Raw genomic sequence first — 27732 nt, 5'->3', positions numbered from 1 at the left:
AATCTGAAGCAGCGTAGAAGTCACCAACACGGTGCCCTCCAGATGTTGCTGGGATTACAAAGTCCTATAAGGCCATGGGGGTGTTGGGGGGCATCCAGTTGGCTTGCCTTGTTCGTGGAAGAGTCCTGGATCCAAAGAGAGGAATGGAGCACTCAAGAGGGAAATGGGGGCAAAAGGAGGCCACATGCCATTTGAAAGAAGTTACTTTATGTACAAGTTTTGCAACATGCCAAAAATATTTTCTTCTGGAAAAAAAACACCTTCAAAAGAAAAGAAAGAAGCCCCCAGAGTCAAGTGAAGGAATATACTTCCCAAACTCCTTAAGAAAATACCCGATGTGCTTCTGCAGGCCAACCCTGCCTCCGCGGGTGTCCTGTCCCTGCTCTCCCCAAACATTGCACACAGAAACCTATTTACAAGCCAGTGCAATCCCTGAGCCTGGAAGCAGCAGCAGTGGCACCAGAGACACTTGGCAGAGACACTTGGCAGAGGGGAGAGAACTTCCATGCACTTCTGTGGGCCCATGGCAGGCGCACCACCCCAGGCACCATGTGCCAGGGCAGAGAAGGAAGGGGGCATTCAGTGCTGGTGGCGGTGGGTGTTGGAGACACTCCTCCTCTGCCGGGGGGGGTGTGTGGTGGCAGCAGCAGCAGCAGCAGCTGTGACACGGTGCAGGCCCCCAACCCCTCCGTGGCCTTGCCACAGGCTTTGCTGCTAGACTCTGAAGTGGCACCTCAGCCCAGCAGCTCGACCACCACCCCTGTAGCTAGAGAGGGGCTTTAGAAGCAGCCGGCTGTCAGAGAAGGAGGTCCATGAAATGCAGGTCAAGGGGAGCCGTTGGCTGTGAGAGGAAGACGGCGGTGGGGCAATGGCTGGAATTATTGCTCTCGTTGAGGGAAAGAGGAGGCACTTGGGAGGTGAGGGGGGAGAAAACAAGGGTCTGTTTATCCAGCCAGTGACCAATGGGAGGGGTTTTTTGGGGTGGGGGAAGTGTCCCAACCAGCTGCAGAACCACAGCGGGGTTTGAATACCTTTGCAAAGTCCTACAGGACTGTCTAGAGCAGAGGCCCTAAAACCAGGAGCAGCAGAATAAGGGCAACTCCCCCTGATGCTAGAGAGTAAAAGGGGAGGGGGCAGCACCCACAAGGGATCACACAAACGATGCACACATCCCCTCCGCCATGTGAGATGGAGAAGAGGGACACTTCCCCCCTCCCCCTTCGCATCTTATAAAAATGCTGGTGCAAGACAGTGGCCCTGTCAAGGGGGCAGGAGACAGACAGACACACACAGACAGACACACACACACACACACACACACACACACACACACACACACCAAAACACCCCCTTCAGAGCAGGGGAACTATGTGCAAAGCAAAGGGCCCTGCGCTTTGGGGCACAGCAGAGGGGCTCCATTCCCCCTCCCCCCTATTCCATAGCCTGAGTAAAGAGCTGCTGCCCTTGGAGAATCCACTGCTAGCTTCAGTCTGAGGAAGGGAAGAGGCAGGGCATGCAGCTGCCCTCCCCGGCTGCAGATGGAGGAGGGAGGGTGGGGGTCAAGGTCAGTCCACATCCATAAAGTCCCTACTGGCTTGCTCTCTGGGGTGGGGCTCGCAGCAGGCCCCACTGCCGCCGCCGCCGTCCTGGTCTCTGGAACCTGCGGCACTCGTGGGCGCAGCAAGGAGGACAGGGTGCCGGATTTTGTCCTGGCGCTGGTAGAAGAGCACATAGGCAGCTTTGGACTGTTGGGGGAGAAAAGAAGCGTAAGAGGCAACAGGTGAGGGCAAAAGAGATGCTTAGGAGCCTGAAATGCAGATCAGGGGAAGGGGGGGTCACAGGGGGAGTTCAAGTGGCATAGGATGGGGCGAGGGAGAGTCAGGAAACATGCAAAGGTCCACACCGTTGAGTTAAAATGTCCTGTGCCGCTTTTTCAAAGAGGATCAAAGCAACTTGCACTACAGGAAACTCAGTTCACAAAGAACCAATGGGGTAGAGTAGATCACATAACCAAGAAGGGGGGTTTGTGTTTGAGTTCTCCTTGCCCCACATCTCCAGGCCATGAAGCTGATAGAGCAAGTCATTCTCAGAGTTGTGAGGATATTGTTGGGTTGGAGGGGGGAAGGAGAGCAGTCAGATCTCGAGATCCATTGCTTGAGGGCTGCATAACTGCTACCCTGATCTCACTGGAGGCAGGGCAGAGTGCCAACGTGAGAGATTCAAGTTCCTGACCCTCCATTCTTAGTCCATGGAAAGACCAATGAAGCAGACAGACCGCAGTGCCAAGACCTCCTTCCTGCCCCCACTGCACCCCTCAACTTGTTCAGGATAACACCAGGGGGCTTCTAAAGCAGGAAAGAGGGATTAGTATCAGTCTGCTTGAGAAAAGAGACTGGAGGACAACCAAGTTCTGCTTCTTCCTTGCAAATGAAAAGCCCAGTCTGCTTAGAGACATGCCTTGCTGAGATGCGATGGAGGTGTTTTTGTAAAGAGATGCACAGGCCATCGAGAGGGAGATTTTGCCAGCCTGCCAGCCAAGAGGGTGGGATGGCATTGCCATCCAAGACACCTGCCAGCAAGTGCCAAGAAGCTGAGCCCATCCAGGGCTGTCCTGCCTGACTCACCTCAATCTGGACTTTGGAAACTGCAGAGACACTGCTGTCATCAAAGTAGAACCACGTTCCGCTGTCTTTGTTCCGAGCAAAGGTCGTGTCTAGAGGGCACAAAGACCAGTCAGACTCACCAAAGTGCTGCTTTGCCTTCTGACACCCACTGTGCCCCTTCAGGTGCTTCACAATCACATCACCTGTCAGCCACTACCTAAGCACTTGGGTCCTCCATTTGTGGAACCTTCCTCCCATTTGAAGAGAAAAGAATCGGGCCAGTCCTCTGGGGAGGGAATCTGCGGGGTGGGCCACCTGCACTGCTCCTCTGCTGCTAGCTGAGGCATCCATCAGCAGGGCCTCAGTTTGCATTTAAAGCGGAACCGAGCAAGTTCTAAGCTGAACTAGTGTCCACTAAGATCTCTGAAACTACAAAAGGGCTGGTGAGGTCTTAACAGCTGGAGAAGGGATTTTCATTCCGCACTGAGCTTTTCCCCTCCCCTCAGGAACACCACTTCCTACCCGCCCCTCTTTCATCTACCAATAGCCAACATTTGTTTGCACTTAGCCTTTTCTAATAGCAGCTGTTTACTCCCCATGTGAAATTCTGCAACAATGAATTGTTCATTTCTAGACTGTTCTCATGGTCATTTCTGTTCCTTACTGTTTTGTTCCCCCCAAAAAGAAATAGCTCTCGCACAGACACACAGGCCACATTCACCTGCAGTGCTAAAGAATGGTTTAGCATCCTGATAGGTCACAGCAGGCCGTGGGCTCGTGTTTTTGGCAGGGGAGCTGCAAGACACTTCAGTTTCTGTCCTAATTAGCCAGAGTTCAGTGTGATGTCCTAAACTGAACTTAATCATAACTATGGTTACAGAAAACAAACTGGCTTCATAAACCATGGTTTGAAGTTGGCTGGTTTTCACTAACTATGGCTAAGACTAATTGAACTGACACAAACTGCGGATGTCACAACAAGCTGAGGTTACCCCCTTCCTCAAGGAGTTTCACCCCATGTCTCATTTAATTAAAGCATCTACTCTGTTGTATCTGTACAGCATGTCACCAATGCTGGTTTCATTTAGTTGCTTCTACTGACTCCGCAAATGTTCTCTGCTCTGTTGGTTTGTACAGTTTTTAATGCTGAGTTTTATTATTCTACTGTTTGATGTGAACCCCCCAACCCCGGGAGGGGTTCTTTGTAACTAGAGGGTATCATGTAAGTATTACAAGATGGTGATAATAACAATACAGATTTAAATTCAGTTTACCGTATTTTTCTGTGTTTAAGATGATGTTTTTTGCTAAATTTTGTTAGTCAAAAATTGGGGGTCATCTTATACATGGAAAAATATGGTATTTCCTTGATCTTCCTGCAGCCGCCAGAGAATGCTTCCACACATGCCGCTCTTTCTCACATGCACACACATATGTGCCGGGTCATGGGCTGCGCTGCAAACCACGCTAAGTTACGGACAGCAACTGGAGCACTGAAAGGCAAGTGCGTCTGGGGCCCGCTCTTCTCCTTTGCTTGGCGTGTGTGCCCTGGAGAAAGAAACCGAGTGCCAACGGCTGCCTAGGGAGACTTCAGGTTCTCCAGCAGTGAAGCACAATGTCCCTTCAGTGCCACCGCCAGGAGAATGGGGGTTGCAGTCAAAATTATCTCAACAGCTTTGAGGGCAATTGCCCCCCAAAAGCTGAGCTAATTCTTAATTTCTTAGTTTGAGGTTCAAAAGAAATAGGGGTCGTCTTATACATGCAAAAGTATGGTACTACATGGGGTGGGATTCACCTAATAAGCCCCGGTCAGCAGAAGTGCTGCCCAGGGACTTCCACAATGGGGCTTTCCTTCCCTCTCCCCTCTCTGAGCTCCCCCTGAAATTGGCTCTGGGGGTATGTGGAAATTGAGAGAACTCGCCAGAACAGCACACGGGGAGGAGGGAAGGGATCATTCCATCTGGCAAGCTGAAATGCTTGCGCGGACAGAATTACTGGAAAGCCACCCATTAGATCTCAGATTTACCTATTGTGCATTTTCACTTTGTAGGAAGGATAAGTCCTAAGTCTTCGGCTGCCCAACAAAGCAGGCTCTAATTTTGCTGTTAACCATTTCATTTCAACTCCAAGTGTCTCTTCCCCACCTTGCATTCATTCCCTTCAACACAAAAGGAATACATACACAGCCCCAAAATAATACATACAGTGCCCATCTCGGAGACCCCCGTAGTGGTTCGACACGGCGATGAGGTCATATTTGTACAGTGTGGGGTCAGTGTCTTTCTGTGGCTTGATGACGAACTCTGAGAAATCGAGATCCCTACAGGACAGAGATGATAATGCTGCTGTTTTCTAGGGCCAGAGGGGGATCCCCTCAGCAACACCCTCACATAGTTTTGGGGCAGAACCAGCACTGGCATCAAAAGTCACAGCCACCCTATTCCTAAGCATACTCCTAAGCATCATGCTAACTTCTGGGGTTTAAGGCTGCACTTTCCTGAAGTGTTTTCAAGAACACCTTGAAACACAAACACCCGCTCAGAAATTCTCCCCCCCCCCCCGTAAGGCCCGTTACTTCCTGCCGACAGCTGAGGACAGTCTTGTGAATCAGCCCACAGAAAGTTGCTAGCTTTCAGTTGTTTTTACTAGACTGCTAAGAGGGAGAAGAAAAGGCTAAGGAGTAAACCCCACAAATTTTTTGAGTGGAGTCCTGCAGATGGCCAAATGGCACCTTGAACGCCTTCTTCCGGCAACTCCTGCAGGCAAGCTAGGGACAAATGTATTGTTCTGCTTCCTTTGGAGGCCAAAAGGGGGCAGGTCTTGTCTCTGGGCAACCCAGAACTTCCACACTGGCTGCCCAGGCGTGTGCCCCAGAGAGGTCACTTTGGTGTTGCTAACACAGTGGTTTGACTGCCCATTCCATTGTCTCTTGAGACAGACGGATGCCAACAAGTGACTTCTAACCTCTGTTTCCCAGCAGGTTGTGGTGGGAGAGAAACCCTTTGCTTTCCGTAAAGCAGGAAAATGCAGACGACTAACCTCCGAGCACGCTAGTAAAAACAAATGTCTTCTACCAGTTGGGTTGGTGTAGGAGGAATGCTTAGACATGCTAGTGATCAAGTGATCTATAAATGCCACAAAGAAACAAATGCCAGGCTGGCTCAGGCTCCCAAGCACCACACAATTCTAGAGTGCCCTCTGGGTGCCCTGAAGTCAGACATGGGGGGAACCCATGCTGGACTCTTGACTCTCATCATCTCCACCTTTGGGCCACCCTGCTTGGGCTGATGGGTGTTGAGAGCCCACAGTGCCCGGAGGGCCACAAGTTCCCCAGTCCTGCATTAAAGTCATTTTTCAAAAAAGCAAATGTGCTCCATTTTATCAGGTATCTTCAGAACTGGGGAAGTGCTCCCTGCAAGCTGCATAAGCCAGCTCCAGTGGGAAGTCAACATGCCTTCTGAAAAACCTTTGTTGATACTGGGTTCGAAAGGAGGAGGTAACTCTTTGGCCCGTGGAATCCTGAAAATTTAACAAGCATGCCTGTTTCCTCTGAAAGATTTCTCCCCAGTGGAATGATTTCAGAGGCATGAGCCACCCAAAATAAGCTGCCCCCGTGTCTCTTCTCATCCCTACAAATTGTCTAATGATTTGGACCAAGTGGCTTACTGGACAGGGAACTCCACCAGGGTGTCGAGCTTCTCCCTGGAGAACTTGGTGTAGGAAAAGCGCTTGAGGTGGATGATCAGGATCTCTGGCAGCGACCACAAGTCCAGCTTCTTGGTGGCCAACTGGTGCTTCTTGCAGGTGGGGCAGTACCTGCACGAGAGGAGCTGGGGGTGAGCACAGCACTCAGAACAGCAGAAAAGCCACAGGTGTTTGCATGAGGACTAGCAGGCAACCCATCTTAAGATACAAAGGAGGAATCCTGAGACGGGTATCTGGGTTGGGGGTAGGAGAACAAACATGAAAATGATTTGGTCAGGGCACCCAAAATCCTGCAACACACACCAATTCTGAAAACTGAAAAATGCCTAGCCAAACACTAGGTGAAAAAGAGGGTCATCAGGAGGATCTGCAAAGAGACTGGCATATTTACCCACCAGCTCCATGGTTCATCATCTCTTTGAAGTGAGAAGTCTGGAAGTCTGGTGTCATCAGCTGTGATGGACCAGATGACTCTGCCATTGATGCCCGCTGCACATGAAGGCATGTTGCCCATGATGAAACCTATGCACATCCTGTGTGTGCGGAGGGGTGGGGGGTTGTCTTCTCCTCTTACATAACAAAAGTGCACGGGGTCACATTGCATGGGGGGAGACTCCCTCCTTCTCAAGATCCCCCGAAGGCTCTCCAGTCAGGCTAGGCAAGAAGGTTCCAGCTGTAAGGCCCCTTGGCTGCCACTACCAGGCCAGAGTCGAATGGGGCCATCTGCACAGCAAGCAATACCAGGCCTGAACAGTTTGAGCCATAAGAGAATCTGAGGCGCTGCAGCTTTGCCAACCCACGACTGGAAGGTCAGAGCCAGCTGCCTCCAGGATTCGACTCTGCTCCACCGGTAGCTCCTTCCCTTCCTTTCTGCCTCTGGAAGCAAGAGCCCCACCCAACCCACCAGGGCTCTCACCAGGGATTCTCCTCCTCCAGGGTCTCCACGGTGGTGAAGAGTTCGAGGCACTCCTGCAGCCTCACTGGATTCTTCCTTGGCGTGAAGTCCATGCAGTCGTGCTTGATGTAGCCCTGGCAGTGCACACACAGTGGGGGGGGGGGGAGAGGTGAGCGGAAGTGGGGAGGGGGTGCCCATCACCCTCTAGTTTTTTGCCTGTTGCCCCTGACCATGAGAACCAGGCTGGCAGGAACTGGGAGTCCAGAACCCACCGGAGGTCTGCCAGGTCCCTGTGGCTGAGCTGGAGGAGGGCAAGGGAAAGAGAAAGGAGGACGACTGGGGGCAGGAAAATGCCTCGCCCTCACCTCCGCCTCCGCCTCATTGTAGTAGCGTTTCCTCATGTTGGAGTCCCAGTCCATGGCAATGTACGGTTGGGCTGTGCCAAGGGGAGAAACTGTGGTTAAAGTGGCAGGAACCCAGAGCATCTCTCAAGGCAGTGCAGGGGGAAGTCATTCATGAAACACCAGGCTAGAAGGACCCTGAACAGGACTAATCCTGCTGCTCTCCAGTCACCACTGCCACACCCACTACAGTCCCACCCCCCACAGAAGTATCCAGAGGGCAGTGCGTCAGAAGGAAAGGGGCCAAACAATGAGGAATTTTGCCACTGGAGCAGAAAAGGGTTTCTAGCCAAAGGGCCACCTTCCCTTCCAGGTAATCTTTTGCAGGGCACATGTCACTGGTGGCTGCAATTACTCCAGCAATGCAGCCATTAAGACCCTACACAGAGCCTTGACACTCACTGACCAGAAGGTGTATCCTTAAGAGCACCAGAGCCCTGAGAGATCAGGCCAAGGCCCCCCCTGGTCTGGCATCCTGTTCTCACAGGGGGAGACCCCAGGCAGGACCTGAGGGCAGCAGCAGCACTCCCCCCCCCCTGCACATTTCAGCAACTGACAGGACCACCAAAATTAGTGGACCTAAGCGAATTGTGTTCATTCTGGTTAGGACTGACCCGGGACACAAGCCTTAATCAACATTCCAGTAGATGAGTGTTTGCATATCTGAGCTGGAGGCCATTAAACAAAAAAGGTGAACCTGAGAATTTCAGAGAAGGGGGCTGGAATAGCCCACGGACACGTGTGCAGCCAGGCTGGGAGAAAGGCTCCGAGGAGGGCCTCCCCACCCCCACCTGTTGCTGCAACAACCACAAGGGAATCCCAGAGACTCTCCCACCCCCCAATATTGGGAGCTTGCATGGACCAGGAGCCAGAGGGAAGACTCACAGTTGAAGGAGACGGTGCTGCCCTCGTCCTGGGCAGCCGTCCGGTCGCTGGTCCCGTTGGAATTGACGGCCTGGAGGGTGAAGAGCAGCTTGCGGCGCTTCTGGCAGCATTTGCGTTTGGCCTGGTTGGCCGTCGGGGGGCTGGGGCTGGAAGAGGGTGTCTGGGGGGACTGAGGGGGCTGCTGAGGAGCAGGGCTGGGGCTGGGGCTGGGGCTGGGGCTGGGGCTGGGCCTCCCCTCCACGCCAGCCCCTTCCTCCCCCACAGAGGCGTCCGAGGGGTTTTCCTCCGCCTCCGAGCTGGGCTCCTGGCTCGTGGAGCCTTCTGCCGTCGTCTCTTCCTCCTCCTCGTCCTCCCCTGTTGTGCATTTGGAGAGGAAAGGACAGGCAGCGGCCAAATTAAAAACCTGGCCAGCCCCACCCCATCAACACTCTGCCCTCACACCAACCCCTCACCTTCACTCAGCCCATTGGGCCTCTTGTTGTAGAGGTCCTCCTCATCCTCCTCACTCGGATCCTCCTCTTCCTCAGAGTCTGGTCGTGTCACGTAGCGGCTGCCAAAAGGGGGGGGGGGAGGAAGCAAGTCACACCCTTGGCCACTAGGGGAACCACTGTCATGGGCAAGCTCCACAGCTCCCCCCTGTGGCAGCACTGTGTAATGAAGGGCACTGCTGGATGAAGATTCGAGTGAAGAAAGCAAGAGACATGCTTGTCAACTGGGAGAGGCAGAGGGCTGGAGGGAGAGCAGGGGCAAAGCTACTTTGCAGAAAAATAATGTTAAAAGAAGATTCCGTAAGGTTTTTGCTTCAGGCATGAACCAAGGTTTACCAGGTTTAATAGAGAGCAGAGCGTTTGAGCATGAATGGGCCACATCTCCCCCCTCCCCCTCGGAGGCAAAGTGCCCCAGATCATGCACTGAACGCTTCTCGCTTTTTGGTAATAGGAATATCCCTCTGAGCATCTGGAGACCAACAGGGTGCAACTATGGTGCCCTGCACTGCCAAGTGCAGCAGCAAGCCCAAGGCTGCTGCAGGGAGATGGCAGGCAAGTCCAATACAACACACCTGCCAGCCCCAGGGCAGTTCTTCCATCTGCCATAACTGCAAACACAGCTCCCTGTGAAGATTTCTCTCCCTGCAAGCAGCAGACCTAGAGGGAGTGGCCTCCCTGCTTTGGAAGGGCCTGAATGGGGAGTTCAAACTCAAACTGGAACCAACAACCCAGCTAGACTTTTATATCTTCTCGCACACAAGAAGAGAACCTGGATTGCTGAACCCAAAGCAGTTTTTAGGGGCATGCAGGAGCGTCCCCAGATCCAACCCCTGGCATCTCCAGGGAGGGCTGAGAAGAGCCCTGCCTGAACCCCTGGAGAGCTGCTGCCAGCCAGTGCTGACAATACCAAGCAAGACAGACCAGTGGTCCAGCTGAGGGTAAGGCCGTTCCCCATGTTCCTTTGTTTCTACTGAATTCTGTGCTGCAAACCACAAAGTGCGGCTGAAGCCGTTCAGGAAGTGCCCTGCCAAAGATGTCGATCTTGAGGGACGTACAGAAAAAAAGGGGTGAGGTAGGAGGAAGCACAGCATAGGGGAAGGCAGATATGCTTCAGATATGGAAAAGTACCAGAAAGGGAGCAGACCCCAGCAAGGAATTCCTAGGAAACTGTACAGCCCCAAGGGGAAAGCAGCTTGGAGTAAGGAAAGGAGATTCCCATCCCACAAACCTGTGGGATAGAAGGAGCCATTTACTTGCAGGGGACAATGGGGGATTGAGGTTCAAATGCATCCTCAGCTTTGAATGCTCACTGTGTGATCTTGTCTGTGAAAGTCACCCAGGGCTGGTTGACCCATGCGCAGAAACATCATTTTGAGGCCTACCATCAAGCATGAATGAGGCCACCAGAACCAAGGGTTCCATGTCCCCTTCAAGGTTTATAAAATACGAGACTGTTCAGACACACAAGCTGCTGGCCCTCCAATATGGAGTAAAATCAAGAGATGGACACTGAACCACCTGGATCTCACCTTCTGGCCTTCAACTTGAAAGTTGGGATCCAGGAGTGGACAGCAGCCTGACCACAGGTGAGCTGCACCAGCACCATACAAAACACAACACAAACATTCCCAAGGTCCCCAAATACATATGTGGGTCTCAGGTCTAGACAAAAGTTGAAGACTACTGGCCTACCTGATGCAAAAAGGAAAACAAAGGAAAAATAACCTAGGGCAAAACTCTAAGTCTCCCCACTGCCTTTGGGCTGCAGGCACATCCTACAAGGCAGGCCCTAGGCAAGGCACTTCTGTCCCCTCAAAGCAAGGCAGGCAAAAGCAGGAAGGGCACTTGGTCTGGGAGGAATTGGAGGGCCAAGGCTGCTGCCAGGAACTCACGAGAGCCGGTGCAGCAAGAGCTGATAGAGTGAGTCCCAGGAGAGCTGGTCCCGGGGCACAGACACCAGGAGCGGGTGACCAAAGAGAACCACCCCATAGTAGGTGTTGCTGTAGTCGCGGCCCTGGGTGCGCTCGCGGAGGTACACGGGGAGCACCACTGCATCTGCCGTGGACGGATCCTCCAGTGTGGACACAGATACCTCGTATCTGGAGGGAGAAGGAGACAAAGATCCAGAGGGGGCGGGAAACAAGCAATGCCCCCCTTGCCCTCCCCCGAAAGAAGAGACATGCATATTACCAGGAAGTTGGAGTAAGGCTTTGAGTGTGGTGGCGCCTGCCCCCACCCTTGACATATTAGACAGGTGCCGCCTCCGTTGTCTTTTTGGCACCCACAAGACCTCCCTCTTTCAACAAGTGTTTTAGATATGCTGTAAGCCGCCCAAAGTGGCTGGGGAGACCCAGCCAGATGGGTGCGGTGTAAATGGGTGTGGTGTTATTGTTATTGAAGTGGAGATCTTTCTTCCAGGCTGAGTCTGCATTGGAGCTATTTTTAACCAGTTCTATAAACAGAATTGTTTTGGCATTGTGTGTGTGTGTGTGTGTGTGTGTGTGTGTGTGTATATATAGATATGGAACCATTTTTCTTTCTACACTTTTCTTGTTTTATGTTCGTAACTGTTCTTTGTTTCATTTTACAGTGGTATATTTCATTGTTCTAACACACCTTGGGGCATTACAGTAAAGGGTGGGTAAGAAATCTAATAAATATCCAGAGGGCAGGCCCCGCCAGGCCTCCAGATACATTTCAGCAGCAGGCAGAAAGAATAACAGAATTGCAGCGTTGGAAAGGACCCCAAGGGCAATGCAGCATTCTGTAGCTGGCTGTATGCTACAAAGAGCCACTTCTGTCCCTGCCCAGATATGCTATTTCTAGGGCCAGTTTCAATTATCTCACTAACTCCTAGATGCCTTCCATACGGCGCTCTTTGTACACATGAGCCCATTTCTCCAACTCTGGCCAACATCAGGTTCCACAGAGGTACTGCAAAGATGCCCCCTCCTCAAAGAGAGCTCCTCCCTGCTGGTCTTCAGGTGCAGCCAAGACAAACCCATTCTTGCAGATTCAGGTAGGTAGCCGTGTTGGTCTGACACAGTCAAAATAAATAAATAAATAAATAAAATTGTCCAGTAGCACCTCAGAGACTGTAATGGTTGTGAGGGGGTTACTTGTGCGTAAATTGCCTTCGGTTTAGTTAGATTGCCTGCTCAACCATGCTTAGGGTCAGAGCTCGCCCTCCGTGACCTGTTAGTCACTTGCAGAATCCGTCAGTGGGCGTTTCTTGAACCTCTTCCAGCATAAAAGCTGTTTGACGCCAAGTCTCCTCCTATGTTCCCTGCGCGGAACGCGTCTGCGCAAGTAAGGGGAAGGCAGGGGCGTGCCAGCGCTCTCTCCGCTAGTCTCGGGTAAAGGGTCTTGGAGCCCTGTCACCAATTCCTCCATCTCCCTCTCTTCTCTATTGGTGTTACGCTGAATTCCTTCCCCCCTGCTGGTCCCCTCTCCGGCATCGCTCTGGAGCCCTGCCTCCGCCTCTCGCTCTGACGTCAGTTCCCTGACAGAGACCAACTAAGTTTGTTCTGGGTGTAAGCTTTTGTGTGCATGCACACTTCTTTAGATACACCTTCTTGCAGACCTAGGCATCTTCCTTCTCCAATGGATCTACTCCAACCCTCCTCCGCTGCAGCCCCCCTGCTTGCACACTCACATGAAGATGTCGTCCCGGTCCAGGATGCAGCTGAGGGATTCTTCCATCTGGTAGATCTTGTAGAAGCGGTGGCTGAACACGTCAGCCACCATCATCTGAGAAAGAGAGACACACCGAGTCACCAGAGAGTGAAGAAGGAACTAAGGGAACTCTTTATTGATTATTTATTTAACCAGATTCAATCAAAATCTCTAAACAGTTTACTTAACATATGCACTAAAATTACTGATTTAAAAAATCAGATGTTTTTCTCTCTGCCCCCAAACTCACCCGCTCAGCAGGCACCTCTGTATGCTTGGAGAGGGTGAGGCAGAGATCTAGCACTTTCCCGGCCTTTGGGACAATCAGTCTGTGCTGTAAAGAAAAGAAAGGAAAAGAGGAAGTTCAACTTAGTGTTGAGAGTCTGCCTGGAACAAAGCCAGAAGCCCAAACCCAAGACAAGTTGCCGTGAGGTGACCTGTCTCCAGCCCACGCTGTCTCCTTGGGGCCCACCTCCCATGGCTCTCCCAAGGCTCCCTTCAGCTCACTGCCAGATATGAGCAAGCCCTGCCCCGCCTCTGTGGTGCACCCTTGTTCATTGTCCCCAGGCAGGAAGAGTATATACAGGAAACTGCTGGGTACCAAATCACACCATTGGTTCCCTCTAGCTCAGCACTGCCAGCAGCTCTCCAGGGTTGCAAACAGGAGACATTTGAAGCCCCACCTGAAGGTGCTGGGGACTGAACCAGACTCCAGGCAGGCAAGCAAGGCATTGGCTTTCTGGTCCTTACTGCAAATCCCAGCGACTCAATCCTGTTTCATGCAGAAGCCCTGCTCGTCTTGCCAGGCACCTTCCCTGACTAGTTGCTTACCTGTTCGGGTTTCTTGTTGGGGTCCATGGACACAAAGAAAACCTCCATCACCCGGTCCTTGCTGATGGGCAGGGGAGCACTGAGGTAGCAGAAGGGATCAAAGGTCACCGAAACCTTGCCACATTCGGGGCACACCAGCGTCGACTTGAAGAGCCCGTGGAAGATGTCGACAATGATGGAGTGGTTGCGGCGCTTGTGGTTCCGCCACGCTTCCTCCGCTACTTCCTGGGAGGGAGAAGGAAGAGCTGAAGGAAGGACAGGGCTTCCCTCTAGCAAGGGGCACGTCACTGCCAAGGGGTTCCAAAATACATACACCCAAAACCCAGACACAAGCCTAGCTGATAAATCAGTTTCTAGGACGCAAGGCTGGCAGTCGAGACCTTTGTCCTACTGCTGCCCTCCAGGGGTTTGGGGCTACAGCTCTGTGCTGGTCAGGGCGGATGGGATTGCAGGCCAAGCATCCAGAGGGAGGAAGGCTGCCTTAGAAACTGCACTGAGCTGCCTGCAAAGCACAGAAACCTCCTGCAAACCCCCTCAAGGACAGAGCTCTCCTCCAGCTTCCCTCTTGCCTCACTCCTCTCGGTAGGCTTGGAAGCCCAAGAGCAAAGCTAAGCTCCTCTTTGCCGGCTGTGGAGGCGAAGGTGGGATGTGCCGTCACCTGAGATATTGTACAGTGGTAGAAGGCTCCAGAAATTCATTAAGATTATGAACTGAATTGAACATACAGTGACAGAGTATTTCCTGCATCCCACCTTCTATGGCAGCAGTAGGGGACCTGCGGCCTCCCAGTTACTGTCAGACCCCCAAGTCCCATCAGCCACTGTCCGTGTGATCAATGGCTCAGGAATTGCTGTCCACCAGAAATCTCAAGGACCACAGGCTCCCCATCCCTGCTCAGGGCACTGCCTCAAACAGCCTCCAAATTCCATCATTCGCCAGTGAAAAAGCTTTGGCCGAGTCAGCACCTCTGTTTTCCACTGCATGTTACAGGGAGCTAGTGACCTGCTCCGTGAGGCTACACTGAGGATCAAGACTACCAAAGACTCAGCACATAACTGAACTTCCTATGGAAGCAACACACAAAGAGCATGGAAATCACAACTGAGAAGGTTGCGAGTTTGCCCAGGTTTACTCCCAATGTGCCGCATTCATTTAAAAAAACAACGCAAAAGTGGCTGGGCCCCAGAGTTGAAATCCCCAACGCTGCCGGGGCCTGTACACCCTGCTCACCTCGTCTGGCCTCCCTGCTGCATCCTTCAGCTCTATGTACTCTTTCTTCTTGACCCGGTTGAGGTCCTCATGCAGCCCATCAAGCAGAAAGGAGAGCAGCTCCTGGGAGTCGTGCTGCTGGTAGCCAAGGAACTGGGAGGCAAAATGGCCTACTTTGGTCTGCAGGGAAGAGGAACACCAAGAGGGTGGCCTTGAGCCCCAAGGAAGATGGCAAGAGAAAGCGCAATGGTGAGGAAAAGGAAGCTCACCTTGAACATGCGAGGCACGATGGAGCGGTGGTGGCCGGACCACTGCTGCTTGATGAGGTCAGCGTAGGCCTCTGCAATCTCACCCTTCATGCCCAGGGGGTTGTTGAAGTTCAGCTCGTCCAGGTAGCGGTTGTTGAGGAAATACTCAGTAAGAGGGGGCACATTGCTGAGACACTGAGAGAGAGAAAGAGGACCATAGTCCATAGAAGGAGGAGCTCAGCAATTCCAGAATGGAACAGGTCTTGCATATCCTAAGAACCTCAGCTGCTTGTGTATTCCAAGAAAGTCTTTAGGTACAAGAGAGCGAAAATAAACTTCCAAGTATGCACTGAGACCTGCACAGAAGACTCATTCCCCCAAGCCAGGATATTTATCCTGGCAGTTCTTTGCCCCTTTGCTTCCTGGCGGCTCCTCAAGCAGCTCAGAGAGCACGTGGTAAGGACACAATATTAAGCGGCTCACCAGTTGGGGGGGGGGCCTGCAGAAAGAAGACGACCACTTGGCTTCTCTGCCTTAGGAGGATCTAGTTCCCACCCATTGACCCACCAACACCTAACCCGAGATCTCCCAGTGTAGGGCAGTAGACAAATTTAATAAATGGTAATAGCAATAATAACTGGAGAACTGCTTCAAGTCTTTCCAGCAGACAGCAAGTTTTGCTATTTTACTCCCCACTAGTGGGCAGACAGAGAACTGCAACAGTGCACCCTGCTAGAGAGCTCAAGCAAAACCCTCCTTTTGGCCAAGGGGCTCAGCCTAAAAGCAACAGCCCCCCCCCCAGCCTCCATTTTTATTTACTGTGCTCATGTCCTACAAGGAGCTCAAGGCAGAGTCTGCTGCTCTTCTCCCCACCAGCCTCCATTTTTATTCCCACAGCAACCGGAGTGAGGTGGGTTAGGCGTTAAAGAGACAATGACTGGTCCAAGACCACCTGGCGAGTGCCACGGTCGAGTGGGGAATTTGAACCCGGGTCTCCCTGGCCCTAGTCCACCCACTTAACCAGCTACACTGTCCTGGCTCTCAGCTCTGCACCTGCCACAGCCTGCGCCTCATACCTGCAAAGCAGAGTTCATGAAGCAGGTGTTGCCTAGGTTGGTGAGACCGCAGACGCCAGGCTGGCCCTGATAGAGTTCCTCGTCCTCAAGGGAGTTCTTCCTGGGGGGGGAAGAGGGAGACTGTGAAGAAGGGCAGCGGGAGGATGAGGCCCAGGGTCAGGAGCCAGACCGCAGTGAATCCCACAGCACAAGTTGCAGTTAACTCTTTAATTGCAAAAACACATTTGGCACAGGAGTGTCAGGCCTAAGGAGCACAGCAGCGCATCTCCAGTAGGTTTTGCCTGCATGAAGCCAATACTGAGACAAAAGGTCCCCACCTCTCACAGCTGCCTAAGCCCCCTCCTCTCCAGGATTTCCCCCAAGCAATTGGAAACTGTGCCGGCGTGAAGCCAACCTCTCCTCCACCCTCTTCATGCCTCTTCTGGTTCTGGGACACCAGGGGGAGGGGCTGCACCAGGAGGAGGAGACCCCCCCCAGGTTCCTTTTTATTACTTTTTTATCATTTTCATTTTTTTACAACTTTAAACAGATAACTTTAAGTCCAAATACAAAACATACATTTATCGCTGATTTCCCTCCCACCCCCATCTGTAGTTCATTTTCTTTTCTACTACATATTCTATTCCGCCGCCGCCACCCCCATTCTCATTTTTCCAATTTTGTATCAATATATTTCTTACTGCTGAATTTATTCTAATGCTGTTAACATTTTAATATGTTTATATATTTTTCCAAATATCTTTTCCAATCTTCCTTAAAAATTCTTTCATCCTGATCTCTTATTTCTATATATTCTGCCAATTTCATCTGCCATTCTTCCTTTGTTGGTGTCGTGCCCCCTTTCCATTTCTGTGCAGACACCAAGGGCGCTGCTGTAGTTGTGTACACAAAGAAATTTTGAGACCCCCTGGATTCTTCACCAGCTGGACTCTGCTCTGCCTCCGAGTCTGGACTGCTCTCTGCCACAGACTCTCCCTGTTCACTAAGACCTGTTACCCCTTCAGCTTCCACCACCTCCTCTTCCCAGTCTTCTTCCTCTGACCACGCATTGTCGTCCCACCACAAATCTCTGGGCTATGAGCCTTCTTCCCTTGGGGGCTCTTCAGCTGGTTCCTCCCACCATTCCTCGACATCCATGACACCCGACTACCTGCCAGAGAACAGCAGCACCTGCAGCCTCCCACAGTTCAGGCTCAATCTGCTCCTGAGACGCAGCAGCCTCTCAGGCAGGGAGGCAGACTCTGAAAGCGCTGAGGAAAGCCAGGTGCCCCACTTTGGAGCTGTGCAAACACCACATGCAGGTACTCACATGATATGTGGTCTAGAGCTGGGCCAAGTGCCGTCCTTACTCCTGGTCTCCATTACCACCACCTGGCAGGAGTGCAGGTGCCAGCAGGGGGAGGGGAGAAGGGACAAAGGAAGGAAGGAAGGAAGGAAGGAAGGAAGGAAGGAAGGGCTGGATTAACTGCCATGTATCTGGACAAGCGTCTCCGAGGGGCTCATAATAGAAGCTGCCATTCCTTCAGTCCAAAACAGATGGGCCTGGAAAAGGCCAACTGGTGGCAAAGCATCTCAACACACTCGTATACACTTTAAAACTGTTTAACTAACTCCAGCACACTTTGTTTTTAAAAAAAGGAAATGGGGCAGTGAGGGAGAGGTGCAACTGATTCTTCTTTTTTTGCCCCCTCAGCCTCACCTCCCTCCATCACTCCTCCCAGTTTTGTGTTGTTGGGTTTTTAATGGCAGGAACAGCAAGAGGGTATGGGCTGGTTTTAAATCAAGCTTATGCGATGGACTCTTCTCTGTTCTTTATTAGCAGACAACCCAGGATCCAAGTCCAGGTCAGGCTAGCCTGTGGCTTGTGCAGGAGGGGAACTGGCTAGAGATTCTGGAAGGGTGAGCTTAAAGACAAATGCTCCTCATTATGGTGTCAAAGCCTCACACAGAGGCTCCACACTGGGGACCCCAAGAGGACATGAACCCATCCTTCCTATCCCACCAGGCTACTTTTCCCTCTAGCCCAAGCGGACCAGTGAGCTCAGAGCAGACTAGGCCAACTGGCCGTAGCTCTCCAAGGCCAACTCAAACCCTTGGACTCAGGTGTGGAAAACCGTTGGCCCTCCAGATCTTGCTGAACTGCAATGCCCATCCCTCTTGGCCCTCCTGGCAGTGGCTGGTGGCAGTTCTGGTTCAGCAACATCTGGGCAGAGTTTCCTCACACCTGCTTTGAATGGACACGCCAGGGATGGATCCTGAGATCTTCTGCCCGCAAAGTAGCCCCAGACCCTGGCGATAGGAGCGTTACCTGCCCTGAACTGAGGCAGGCATCCAACACCGTCATCTGCAAGTTCCGTAGCCGCTCACATGAGCCATCTGAGTTTTTCACCCACAATCTTGTCTCAGCCTCTGCTGGAACGGAAAACTGGCGTCGTGCTTCCTTCAGCACCGTTTCTAGGTGAGGGAAAGAGGTTGTTTTATTTATTTATGTTTAAAATAGATATATGACCAGTGCTTTTTTTCTGGAGGTACATACCCCTAAACATTTTGTGAATCTAACAGGAGAAGAAACTAAAAATTAAATTTTTTAGTTTCTTCTCTAGCACGGTGAATCATCAGTTCTGTTGCCACCCCGATGGCAGCCTCATTTCCTGTCATGGTGTTTCCTGAGTTTCAGAGGGAAGCGAGCGTTTAATGTGTGAAGCAGGAGTTGGAATCTAGCACCTCATGGCAATGTGGACGTTACTGTGAGCTGTCAGCTGTGGAATGAGGTAATGCATGCTCTTGGTACTTTTGTCCAATTTAATGTATTAATTTTTCCCAATTTGAACCACAAAATGGATTTTCTTGAGTGAAAATGAGTATACCCCTAAACATTTTTTTAGGGGGAAAAGCACTGTACGTGACCAAAGGAGAAATGGTCCCTCTGTGAGAATCCTGGGCCTTATTCCTTCTCCTCACAGCCAGTCTTGTCTCCACCATCTGGGTCCTTACCGATAACGTCCATTCGGCTAAACTGGGCAGTGACTGGGTTGTCCATGTCACTGTGCTGGCAAAGGTAAAGTTCCACCAGGTAAACCTCCACTTTCTGCATGCTGGAAAGATCCACCACCTGAGAAGGAAGAATCAGAACTGCATCCGTCAGTAAGAGACCGTGTACCATTAACGGGGGTGGGGGGAACCTGAAGCAATGCATTTCTTCTCTGCCAACACCAAGGGATCCTTGAGGAACATCAGTATTTCTGAGCAACGTGGAATACGTTGTTCTGTTGGACTCTACGACAGGAAAAGCACGTGTCTCCACAGTGAGTTTCTAGTTCTCATGGCTGTGGGGCAAAAGACTGAAACTGTGCAGGGAGTTTCTGCTAAAAGCTCAATAAAACTTCACAGCCCAACTCCATGTGCCTTTTTGCTCAGAGGTGATACTGCCCCGCAATCTGAGCTGAGGTAAGCACAGGACTGCAGCCTTTAAAGCAAGGGGAGCTAAGGTCCGGAGAGAGAGAGAGAGAGAGCGCCCACTGTGCACCAAAAGGGAACAAGCAGAGCACTTGCTAGGGTACTGGACTCCACCAGAGAGCAGGAATGGCTCCAGAGGGGGCTGTGTCCAGTTAGTCTCTCTCCAGCCATGACCTCAACAGGCCCGCCAATCTTTTCAGCGCCCCCTGAGAAACAGGGCCGCTGGCCTAGATTGCAGGGACATGGTAAAAATTTCTGAGAGAACGTTTATGAAGGACGCCGAAGGAACCTATGCTGCCCAGGGGTTGCCAACCTTTTGGCGCCCATTGGGGCACCTGCAAAGCACCAGAAGTGACATGAGCACTGCGTGCGGGAAACACCCTTGCCCCTGGGCCAGAGTTAGGCTTGCAAAAAGCCACCAGCTGGCCAAAGGCTCCCTCTGGGTCTAGTTCCAGCAAGGGGAGGGCATGGGACCTTCCGGGTGCCGGGGCAAGCCTCTGCAGGCCCATGTGCACCTGCAGGCACTGCGCTGGGGATCAATGATAAAGCACACTTCCAGTTAAAATTCTTCTTCTTCCACACAAGACAGCTGCTGTCACTGACATGAGGAGAGGAGTTTCACACAGGAAGTCCTGCAGCCTCTCCTCACATTCCTGTCACACTCTTGGTACAGTGGTACCTCGGGTTACAGACGCCTCAGGTTACAGATGCTTCAGGTTACAGACTCCGCTAATCCAGAAATATTATCTCGGGTTAAGAACTTTGCTTCAGGATGAGAACAGAAATCGTGCAGCGGCAGCGGGAGACCCCATTAGCTAAAGTGGAACCTCAGGTTAAGAACGGACCTCCAGAACAAATTCAGTTCTTAACCTGAGGTACCACTGTACTCTATAACCAGTGCTCCCCCCCCCCTCTAAATAAATGTTCAGGGGTTTTCTCATTTTCCTACTCATATTGAAATACTGCCCCTCAATGAGGCCAAACTTGGATTCACAAAATGTTTAGGGGTATGCATACTCCTGCATCCCCCCAGAAAAAGAGCACTGTCTATAACCTAAGCTAAATGGCCTGTTCTTACATCCTGGCAAGTGCTGGCCATTACAATGGCTGCAAAGCAGGCAAAGAATGAGAGCTTCTGCATTGGGAGCAACCTCAGCTAAGGGTGGAGATGCCAGACAGAGGGGGCCAGACATCAGTTTCCAAGGGCTGAGGGTCCATTAACCTCAAAGAGGGTCTCCAGGGACTTTTCTGCATAAGAGTGAATGGAAAGCACTTGGCTGCACAGGTGAAAATAAAGGCTGACCTCAAGGATACCTTTGGCGTGGGGACTCTGCCAGTTGCTGAACCACCAAGGCTCTTGGGCAGCCCTCTCTCCACTGAGAACCAAGGGAAGTCCCAGCCAGTATGGAGGAAACTGGCTTCTAGATAGATAACCTCTCTCACACACAATATGCACATCAGGTTTGAATGGGGCGCGGGGGGGGGAGCCTCTCCTCCTCCCAATTCTCTACCTCATTCTCAAAAGTTCCATCTCTCCTCCTCTCCGTTTGTCACAGCAGAATATGCCAGTGCTGAAGCTCGGGGGGGGGAGGGGACAACCTGTGGCCACCCAGACGTTGTAGGAATCCAACACACAACCAATTGCTCAGGGATGTGATGGCAGCTGTGAATCCCAATATCAGGAGCACAGATTCCTCAACAGTCCATGTTCTCTAAGCTACAAACTTCTCACCTTGCGTTCAATGGCTGGCTGGTCATGCTCAAGGCCATACCAGGTCACCAGCTTGTTCCAGACCTCCTCTGGCACCAGAACGTATTCCTCATGCTCCACCAGTCTATCCTTCAACCGGTACGACTCTGTATCTGGGAGGATGGAAGGAAGGAAAAGGGCTTGAAATCCAACAGGGCCGTCTGTCTGTGGAGAAGGAGAAAGGCTGGCACAGGACCTTCATCAGCAGAACTCCCTGCTGTAAGACAGGAAAGCTATTTCTCAACTTCCAAGACATTTCCCCTTCCATGATACAGCAACTGCATCAAGGAGCCAGCTCTGGGATGGAAAGCCAGATGAACAGCTGACTGGGCATCTTTGGATCTGTTGCTACATCTTAGCCCCTCTACCCCACAGGGTTGTTGTCTGGATAAAATGAATGACATTCTGGGCTCCTTGGAGGATGGGGGTAAAAATGACATAGTGCTGGTTTTCATCTAGCCGTGCTGCCCTGGGAATGTATGTCAAGGGAAGAAGGAAAGAATCTCAAAATAAAATAATAGGACAGAGGAAGCTGTACCTTCAAAGAGCTCAGCATTGTTGATCCGTCCAGGGAAAGAGATGGAGTTTTGATCTCCAGATTCCACGTATGCTCTCCACTGTTTGTACCAATGATTCTCCAGCAAATACCTGTGGGCAAAGAAACAGCAAGTTCAAATCCAGAACCACACCCGTGTGCATAAACATAAGCAGGCAAGTCTCCCTCCATCCTCCAGCCCAAACAGGGTCAGGAAGGATGCCTCCTCCACAAGGAAAGCTAAGGTCTCAATCCAAGGCCTTGCAACTGTGCCAAATACTGCATACATCTGCTTGCAGCTTATCAGTCCAGACAACTGAGAATTCCCACTATTTTGATTGAAATAGCAAATTTCTAGTCCTCTTGACCACAGAGATAAGCTTTAAAAAGGTAACGATCACACCATCCAAAGGCTCAGATAAGGAGGCAGGTCATGGCTCCCTTCAGCTGCAACCGCTCTTTGCAGCTTCCTGTCACAGACCCAGTACCAGCTCGCCCAGGTCTGTTAATATCCAAAGTCCTCCTCTCCTCCACTTCCCTAGACTATGGCAGTAAAGATGGGCAACACAGTCACAGCTTCGACTGAAAGCAAACAGGTGTGCCTAAGAAAGTTATTTCTAGGCCCATCATCTAAAAATATTTAGTTAAGTAAACACCTTGAACCAAACTATGGCTTAACTTAAATATATATATATATATATATATATATATATATATATATATATATACACACATATTACCCACACTTCAATCTATGTGCTTTGTTGCAATGCGAAAGAATACACAAGGTAACTTTTGCTTATTAAATTGTGAATTGCCACATCATTAGAAGGAAAGGCCCTCACTTGCAGCCCCACAGAATACAAGAACCCCTTCCAGTTGCTCCTGGTTCAAATATCAAGTTAGCCAAGAATTTACCAGGCAAGCCCCTGCCATTCAGTCTCAACCCCAATGCTACAATTTGCAACTACTGGATAGAAATGACCATTCCTCACACCAGGGGCAGGGGAACGGCGGTCCCTCCAGACATCAGCTGCCATCACCCTGACCAGCATAGCCAATGCCCTGCAAAAACTGGAATTTTAACCCAGCCAAGACCCAGAGGGCACACATTTCCTCATCCCATTTTGCAGGCTCACTGTGTAAGAATTAGACTGTAATCCAACACTCACCTACCTGGGAATAAGCCCCACTGAACTCAGCAGGACTTCCTCCTTAGACACGCAGAGTATTGTGCAATATATAAGAAATACTTGGGACGTTCGAAGTAAGAGTCTTTCTATTAAATGGATTAAATCACGTAGCCTCAATTATTTGCATAATTTATTCTTGCATTCAACTTGCAGATGTGGATTGTCTACGAAAGTCAGTTTTAATTTTCTGCTTGGCAGTAAACCAAGATCCCTGCCCATAATCTCCTTCCTTCTTAGTCAACAGCCTGGATTTCCATGGGCAGAAAAACCTGCATTCCACCCCCAAGGTGGTTGATTTTATATTACCCCTTTATACCACCATAGGGTCAGCTCAGACCATGAAATATGTGTCCCATCCTGAAAAACAGTTCCCTCTCCTATTGCCCTGGGGCACTATATTAAGAAGTCCAGAGAAGGAAACAGGCTGTCACCTTAACACCAGTCGCACGATGGCAAGGAGCAACCTGACGGCAGCGGAGCCTCCGCCTGATCTTCCAGTCACATCTCTGGCGGCTCAACACAAACCACAGGGCCATAAAAGGGGTCGGCACCATCTTAAATACATATTTGGTGCGTCGTAAGCAGACCACCTCGAAGTTTCCACCCTTTTCACGGAGGAAACTTTGTTCTAGCAGCAGCATCAAGGTTTGGACCCCTTCCTCGTAATATTGCCTTGGACATTAATGCAAGCTCAAGTACAGAATGCTCAGCTTCCGTCCTTTTGTGACTGTGCAGGGGTCTCTGGACATTAAGGAAAGCAGGTGGGGTAAGGGGAAGACCCCCCTCTCCTCTTCCCTACATCCAATGGCACACTCTCACCGACTGAGCTCAGCCCTGGGTGGTTCCTCCATCCAGGCAAGCTCTATGGGGCCAGGAGGAATGGGAAGGGCTGAGGAGGGGGAATCCAAAGGCAAGGATCACAGCTTGCAGGTGTTACGCTGGCTCAGCATCCAATGGCACAGTCCCACTGAGAACCTGGGAGCGACACCATCTGATAAAGCCAGCATCCTTGAAATTCCTCAAGGCTTTGACCCGCAAGGAGAAGCAACACATGAAATGAAAGCATGCCTTTTAGTTAGACAGACATCAGCCCAGCAAAGAGTTCTATGTAGCTAAAAAGCCTGCCAAGTCTAATATATGGTCTCTCTTTCCTTTGCTCACAATTTCAGGCCCAGACTAGTTCTAACTCAGGATCAATGAAGACCATTAATTGGCTGGGAAACATTTTTAATGCTAGGGAAAAGTTCTAAGTTCTTCTCAGGCTGGGGAAACCAGTGGCTGGGGAATCCCTCAGTGGGACAAATCTTAGGAAGGAAAGGGCAGAACAGCTTGTTGAAAGCAATTCAACCCCCACCCTTCCTGCGTGAGAGTCTGCACCAGCTTCCCAGGGAGCTACATATTGATCATGACACTCATTCACTGCCATGCAAGGCTGGCTCCTCCCACTAGTGAGTCATGGGGAGGAAATTAAATGGGGGGCCAAACTGGATCTGTGGAAGCAGTAACTGCAGCAGCTTTCTTGTCTCAGCCCATTGTGTGAGCAGGAGCAGAGGGGAGAAACAGCAGGGGAGCCTGTGCAGAATGAAGGGCACAGGAGAGGCGTAGAGAGCTTTAAAAACAAGGACTAGAACAGTGGTTTTCAACCTTGTGGGGTCCACAGCTCCCTCGACCAACCACATTCTTTCTGCAGCTCCCCTGTGGAAGCCACTTACCCTGGGGTTCCATTACAGAACGTGCATTAAGTGGGGACTTCCCCGTTCTGCCCTGCCCCCTTTTGGAGCCACTTTTAAACATGTGCAAGGGGGAATACAAGTGTCAATGAGAACCCAAGCAAACGTGTAAAACTAAGGAACTGTTATCGTTACTGAAGCTGAGGAGGATTCTTGTTTGTGTGTAGGGAGGGGGAGATTTTAAGAAGATCAACAGTCAGGCAAAAATGTTTCCCCACTTTTTTGCCATTGTTTTATTTCAGGAAGATAATGGGCTGCAAGTTAAAGGTGTCGACTCCCCCGAATGTTCCTCAGAGAGAAAAATAATGCAGGAAGATATGGGCTGCAAGTTAAAGAAAGGATGCCCCCCCCCCCGGGCTCCTCTGAATGTTCCTCATGTCACCCCAGGGTGCCACAGCACACTGGTCAAAAACCAATGGACCAGAAGCTTGAAGCTGGTATGCAATGTGAACCGACTTACTTATCCCACACTTATTACCAAACTTATCTCATTTACGCTGCAATCCTATGCACACATTTACTAGGAAACAAGCTCTTTTGAACTCAGTGGGATGACTGGCTTCCAAGTAAAGGAGCGTGAGATCGGACTACGCACCTCATGGAACTGTAGAGTTTGAAGGGACCTGAAGATCCTCTACAACCCCCTGCAATGAAATGAGGAAGCTCTGCCTTTCTGCTCTGTGACAACGGAGGTGGTTTGTTTCACTACTGGGGCTGTGGTTCCCCAATTGTCTTCCCCAAGACACAACTGCATGTTAGTTGGCACAAAACAGGTTGGAGAGGTAAGATTTATCTAAACCCTATCTAGGAGAAAAGTAGGTGCAGCTGACACAGGGAGTCTAGGTTCAGTGACAAAAACAGGAAGTTTGCCAGTTTATGGAGAGTGAAACTAAAACTCATTCCACAGAAGATAAAGCCACACAAGGATACAGAAGACCGCCAAGCACTCATGCAAGAGAGACAGGGGCTGCTACCAAATGAGGCTGGCCTTGTAGGTGGGGCAGCTGAGAAACCGAAACTTCACTGCACTTGGATGAAGCCACTAAGAGGGCGGAGGGGATGTAAGAAAGCTTTGGAACCAAGCCCACAGCACGTCTATGGGGGATCACCCACCTCCAAAACTAAGGTAGCCCTTAAAAACAACAACTCAGTGCTGGGGGGGGGGGGCAGGAGCAGCTCTCTCCAACAGTAACTCCATGCTAAGTACCTATTGAAATTCTTTCTGACACAGACACAGAAGTCTTTTCTTGGGGTGGGGATCACCAAGGTCACCTCAATAATCCTGCTACACAAGAAAAAACAAAGGGGGGGAGGGAGGTGACTGGTTTTCAATCACATAGTTGTTTAGAAATATTTGAATGCTACAGCAAAGCACACATATTTTGGCAAAGAGTTTAGAACCACGAATTCTTTTTTTTTAAGAGAAAAAAAACATGTAGGAAGAGTGGGTCGCATTCACGAAATCCACTGATGTAGTTGGAGTGTCTACCCAAGACACAGGAAGGAACAGAAGAAAATGAATTAAACAACCAAACGCAAGAAGATGCCAAGTTGATTCAGAGCAGCCATTGCGTCCCAAAAGGAAAAAGGGGAATAGCATTTTCATTCCGGAAGTGAACATGTCAGCAGTATGAGAAATGTGCTCCCGAAGAACTTGAGGCTTTTGCTTCCATCGGAGGCTCAGGGAGCCGAAGCAGCGCCTCTGAAGGGAGTAAATCCCGCGGGCTTCCAGGGAGAGGAAATGCTCCGCGACGCCCCGTCCCGCCCCGAGGAGCCGGCGGGGGGATTCCGAGGAAGGAGCTCGCGACCCCCGTCCGAGGGAGGGGACTCGGCGCCGGTTCCCGGAGGGGTCTCCTCGCGAGGAGCCTCCGCCCCGCCCCGCTCACCACTTCTCTCCGGCGCGCAGCGGGCGCTCCCTCCCGGGCTGCTCGGGCCCCTCGCCCTCCACCTGCCGCCTCTGGGCCTCCAGCCCCGGCAGCGCCGCCGCCGCCGCCGCCGGCAGCCCCCGCTCCGCAGCCATCGCGCCTCCCGCCCGGAAGCCCGTCGAGGAGGCGCCCGGCTCCCGCCGCCCCGCCCCCCCGCTTCCGCCGGCCCCGAGAGGTGTGGCGGGGAAGGGGAGGCGGGCCGGCGCCATCTTGAGGGCGGCGTCCGGGACGAGCGGGCGGGGACTCGGGCCCGGCCTCTTGGCTGCCCCGTCTCTAGCCGAAAAGGGACGCGGCCTCTTTTTCTCCGTATGCCGGGTGCCGTCAGAGAGAAAGTAAAGGGGACGCGATGCATTCTCTTCCGCAAAACCAGGCCCGTGTCTCAGAGCGGAAGCTTTTGCTGCCATGTTTGTTGAGGGCATGTTCCCTGCGCTAGCCCGTCTGAAGTCAACCATCTTTGGTGCTGGTAAATGTGCGGGGCGGACAGAGACGCCATCTTGAGAGTGGCATGTGTGATTTTTTTTCCCCTTTCCAAACCTTAGGTCCTCATCTGTTTAGTCGTTTAGTCGTGTCCGCCTCTTCGTGACCCCCTGGACCAGAGCACGCCAGGCCCTCCTGTCTTCCACTGCCTCCCGCAGTTTGGTCAAACTCATGCTGGTAGCTTCGAGAACACTATCCAACCATCTCGTCCTCTGTCGTCCCCTTCTCCTTGTGCCCTCCATCTTTCTCAACATCAAGGTCTTTTCCAGGGAGTCTTCTCTTCTCATGAGGTGGCCAAAGTATTGGAGCCTCAGCTTCAGGATCTGTCCTTCCAGTGAGCACTCAGGGCTGATTTCCTTCAGAATGGAGAGATTTGATCTTCTTGCAGTCCATGGGACTCTCAAGAGTCTCCTCCAGCACCATAATTCAAAAGCATCAATTCTTTGGTGATCAGCCTTCTTTATGGTCCAGCTCTCACTTCCATACATCACTACTGGGAAAACCATAGCTTGAACTTGTTACGGAAGGGGGGGGGCATGTCTTCTTCACCTTCTTCTTCGCTACAATATATCAATTTATTTCCAATTGTCAAAAGGGACTAAAATCTATAAAATTCATAGAAAATCAGCGTGCCAGTTTGCTCAATTACT

General features: G+C 51.3%; 1 protein-coding gene and 1 long non-coding RNA gene across 2 annotated transcripts; one reads left to right on the top strand and one right to left on the bottom strand.

Annotated features, from left to right (window-relative positions):
• Positions 1–190: 190 nt before the first annotated feature.
• USP11 (ubiquitin specific peptidase 11) lies at positions 191–27072 on the bottom strand. The gene is made up of 21 exons (XM_081844585.1): positions 26567–27072; positions 21761–21870; positions 21205–21335; positions 19011–19128; positions 18325–18470; positions 17326–17387; positions 16017–16116; positions 14962–15135; positions 14714–14872; positions 13484–13708; positions 12903–12986; positions 12633–12727; positions 10870–11076; positions 8942–9039; positions 8490–8843; positions 7569–7639; positions 7225–7337; positions 6270–6419; positions 4808–4923; positions 2625–2713; positions 191–1745 (listed from the first exon to the last, which is right to left on the bottom strand). Exons 1-21 carry the CDS (start codon positions 27055–27057, stop codon positions 1566–1568), a joined length of 3273 nt encoding a protein of 1090 aa, XP_081700711.1. The 5' UTR covers positions 27058–27072; the 3' UTR covers positions 191–1565.
• Positions 11083–12041, top strand: LOC309332030. Its single transcript, XR_014152044.1, has 2 exons — positions 11083–11462; positions 11497–12041. It is a non-coding gene; the product is annotated as an uncharacterized lncRNA (long non-coding RNA).
• Positions 27073–27732: the final 660 nt, after the last annotated feature.

This window comes from Podarcis erhardii (assembly GCF_964252035.2).
Source record: "Podarcis erhardii genome assembly, chromosome: 17".
In the NCBI taxonomy this organism is placed as follows: Eukaryota; Metazoa; Chordata; class Lepidosauria; order Squamata; family Lacertidae; genus Podarcis; species Podarcis erhardii.
Note: the sequence above shows the minus strand (reverse complement) of the source record. Positions and strands in the feature narration are given on the sequence as shown.

What these genes read in the sequence shown, in the direction of transcription:
- USP11 (XM_081844585.1), bottom strand. Translation starts at nt 27,057, where the DNA reads ATGGTTGACTTCAGACGGGCTAGCGCAGGGAACATGCCCTCAACAAAC. An exon ending in AGCCAGCCATTGAACGCAAG is followed by an intron (nt 19,129 to 21,204) that starts GTGAGAAGTTTG and finishes CTTCCTTCTCAG; the next exon opens with GTGGTGGATCTTTCCAGCAT. An exon ending in GACCGGGACGACATCTTCAT is followed by an intron (nt 11,077 to 12,632) that starts GTGAGTGTGCAA and finishes TTCTCCCTCCAG; the next exon opens with ATACGAGGTATCTGTGTCCA.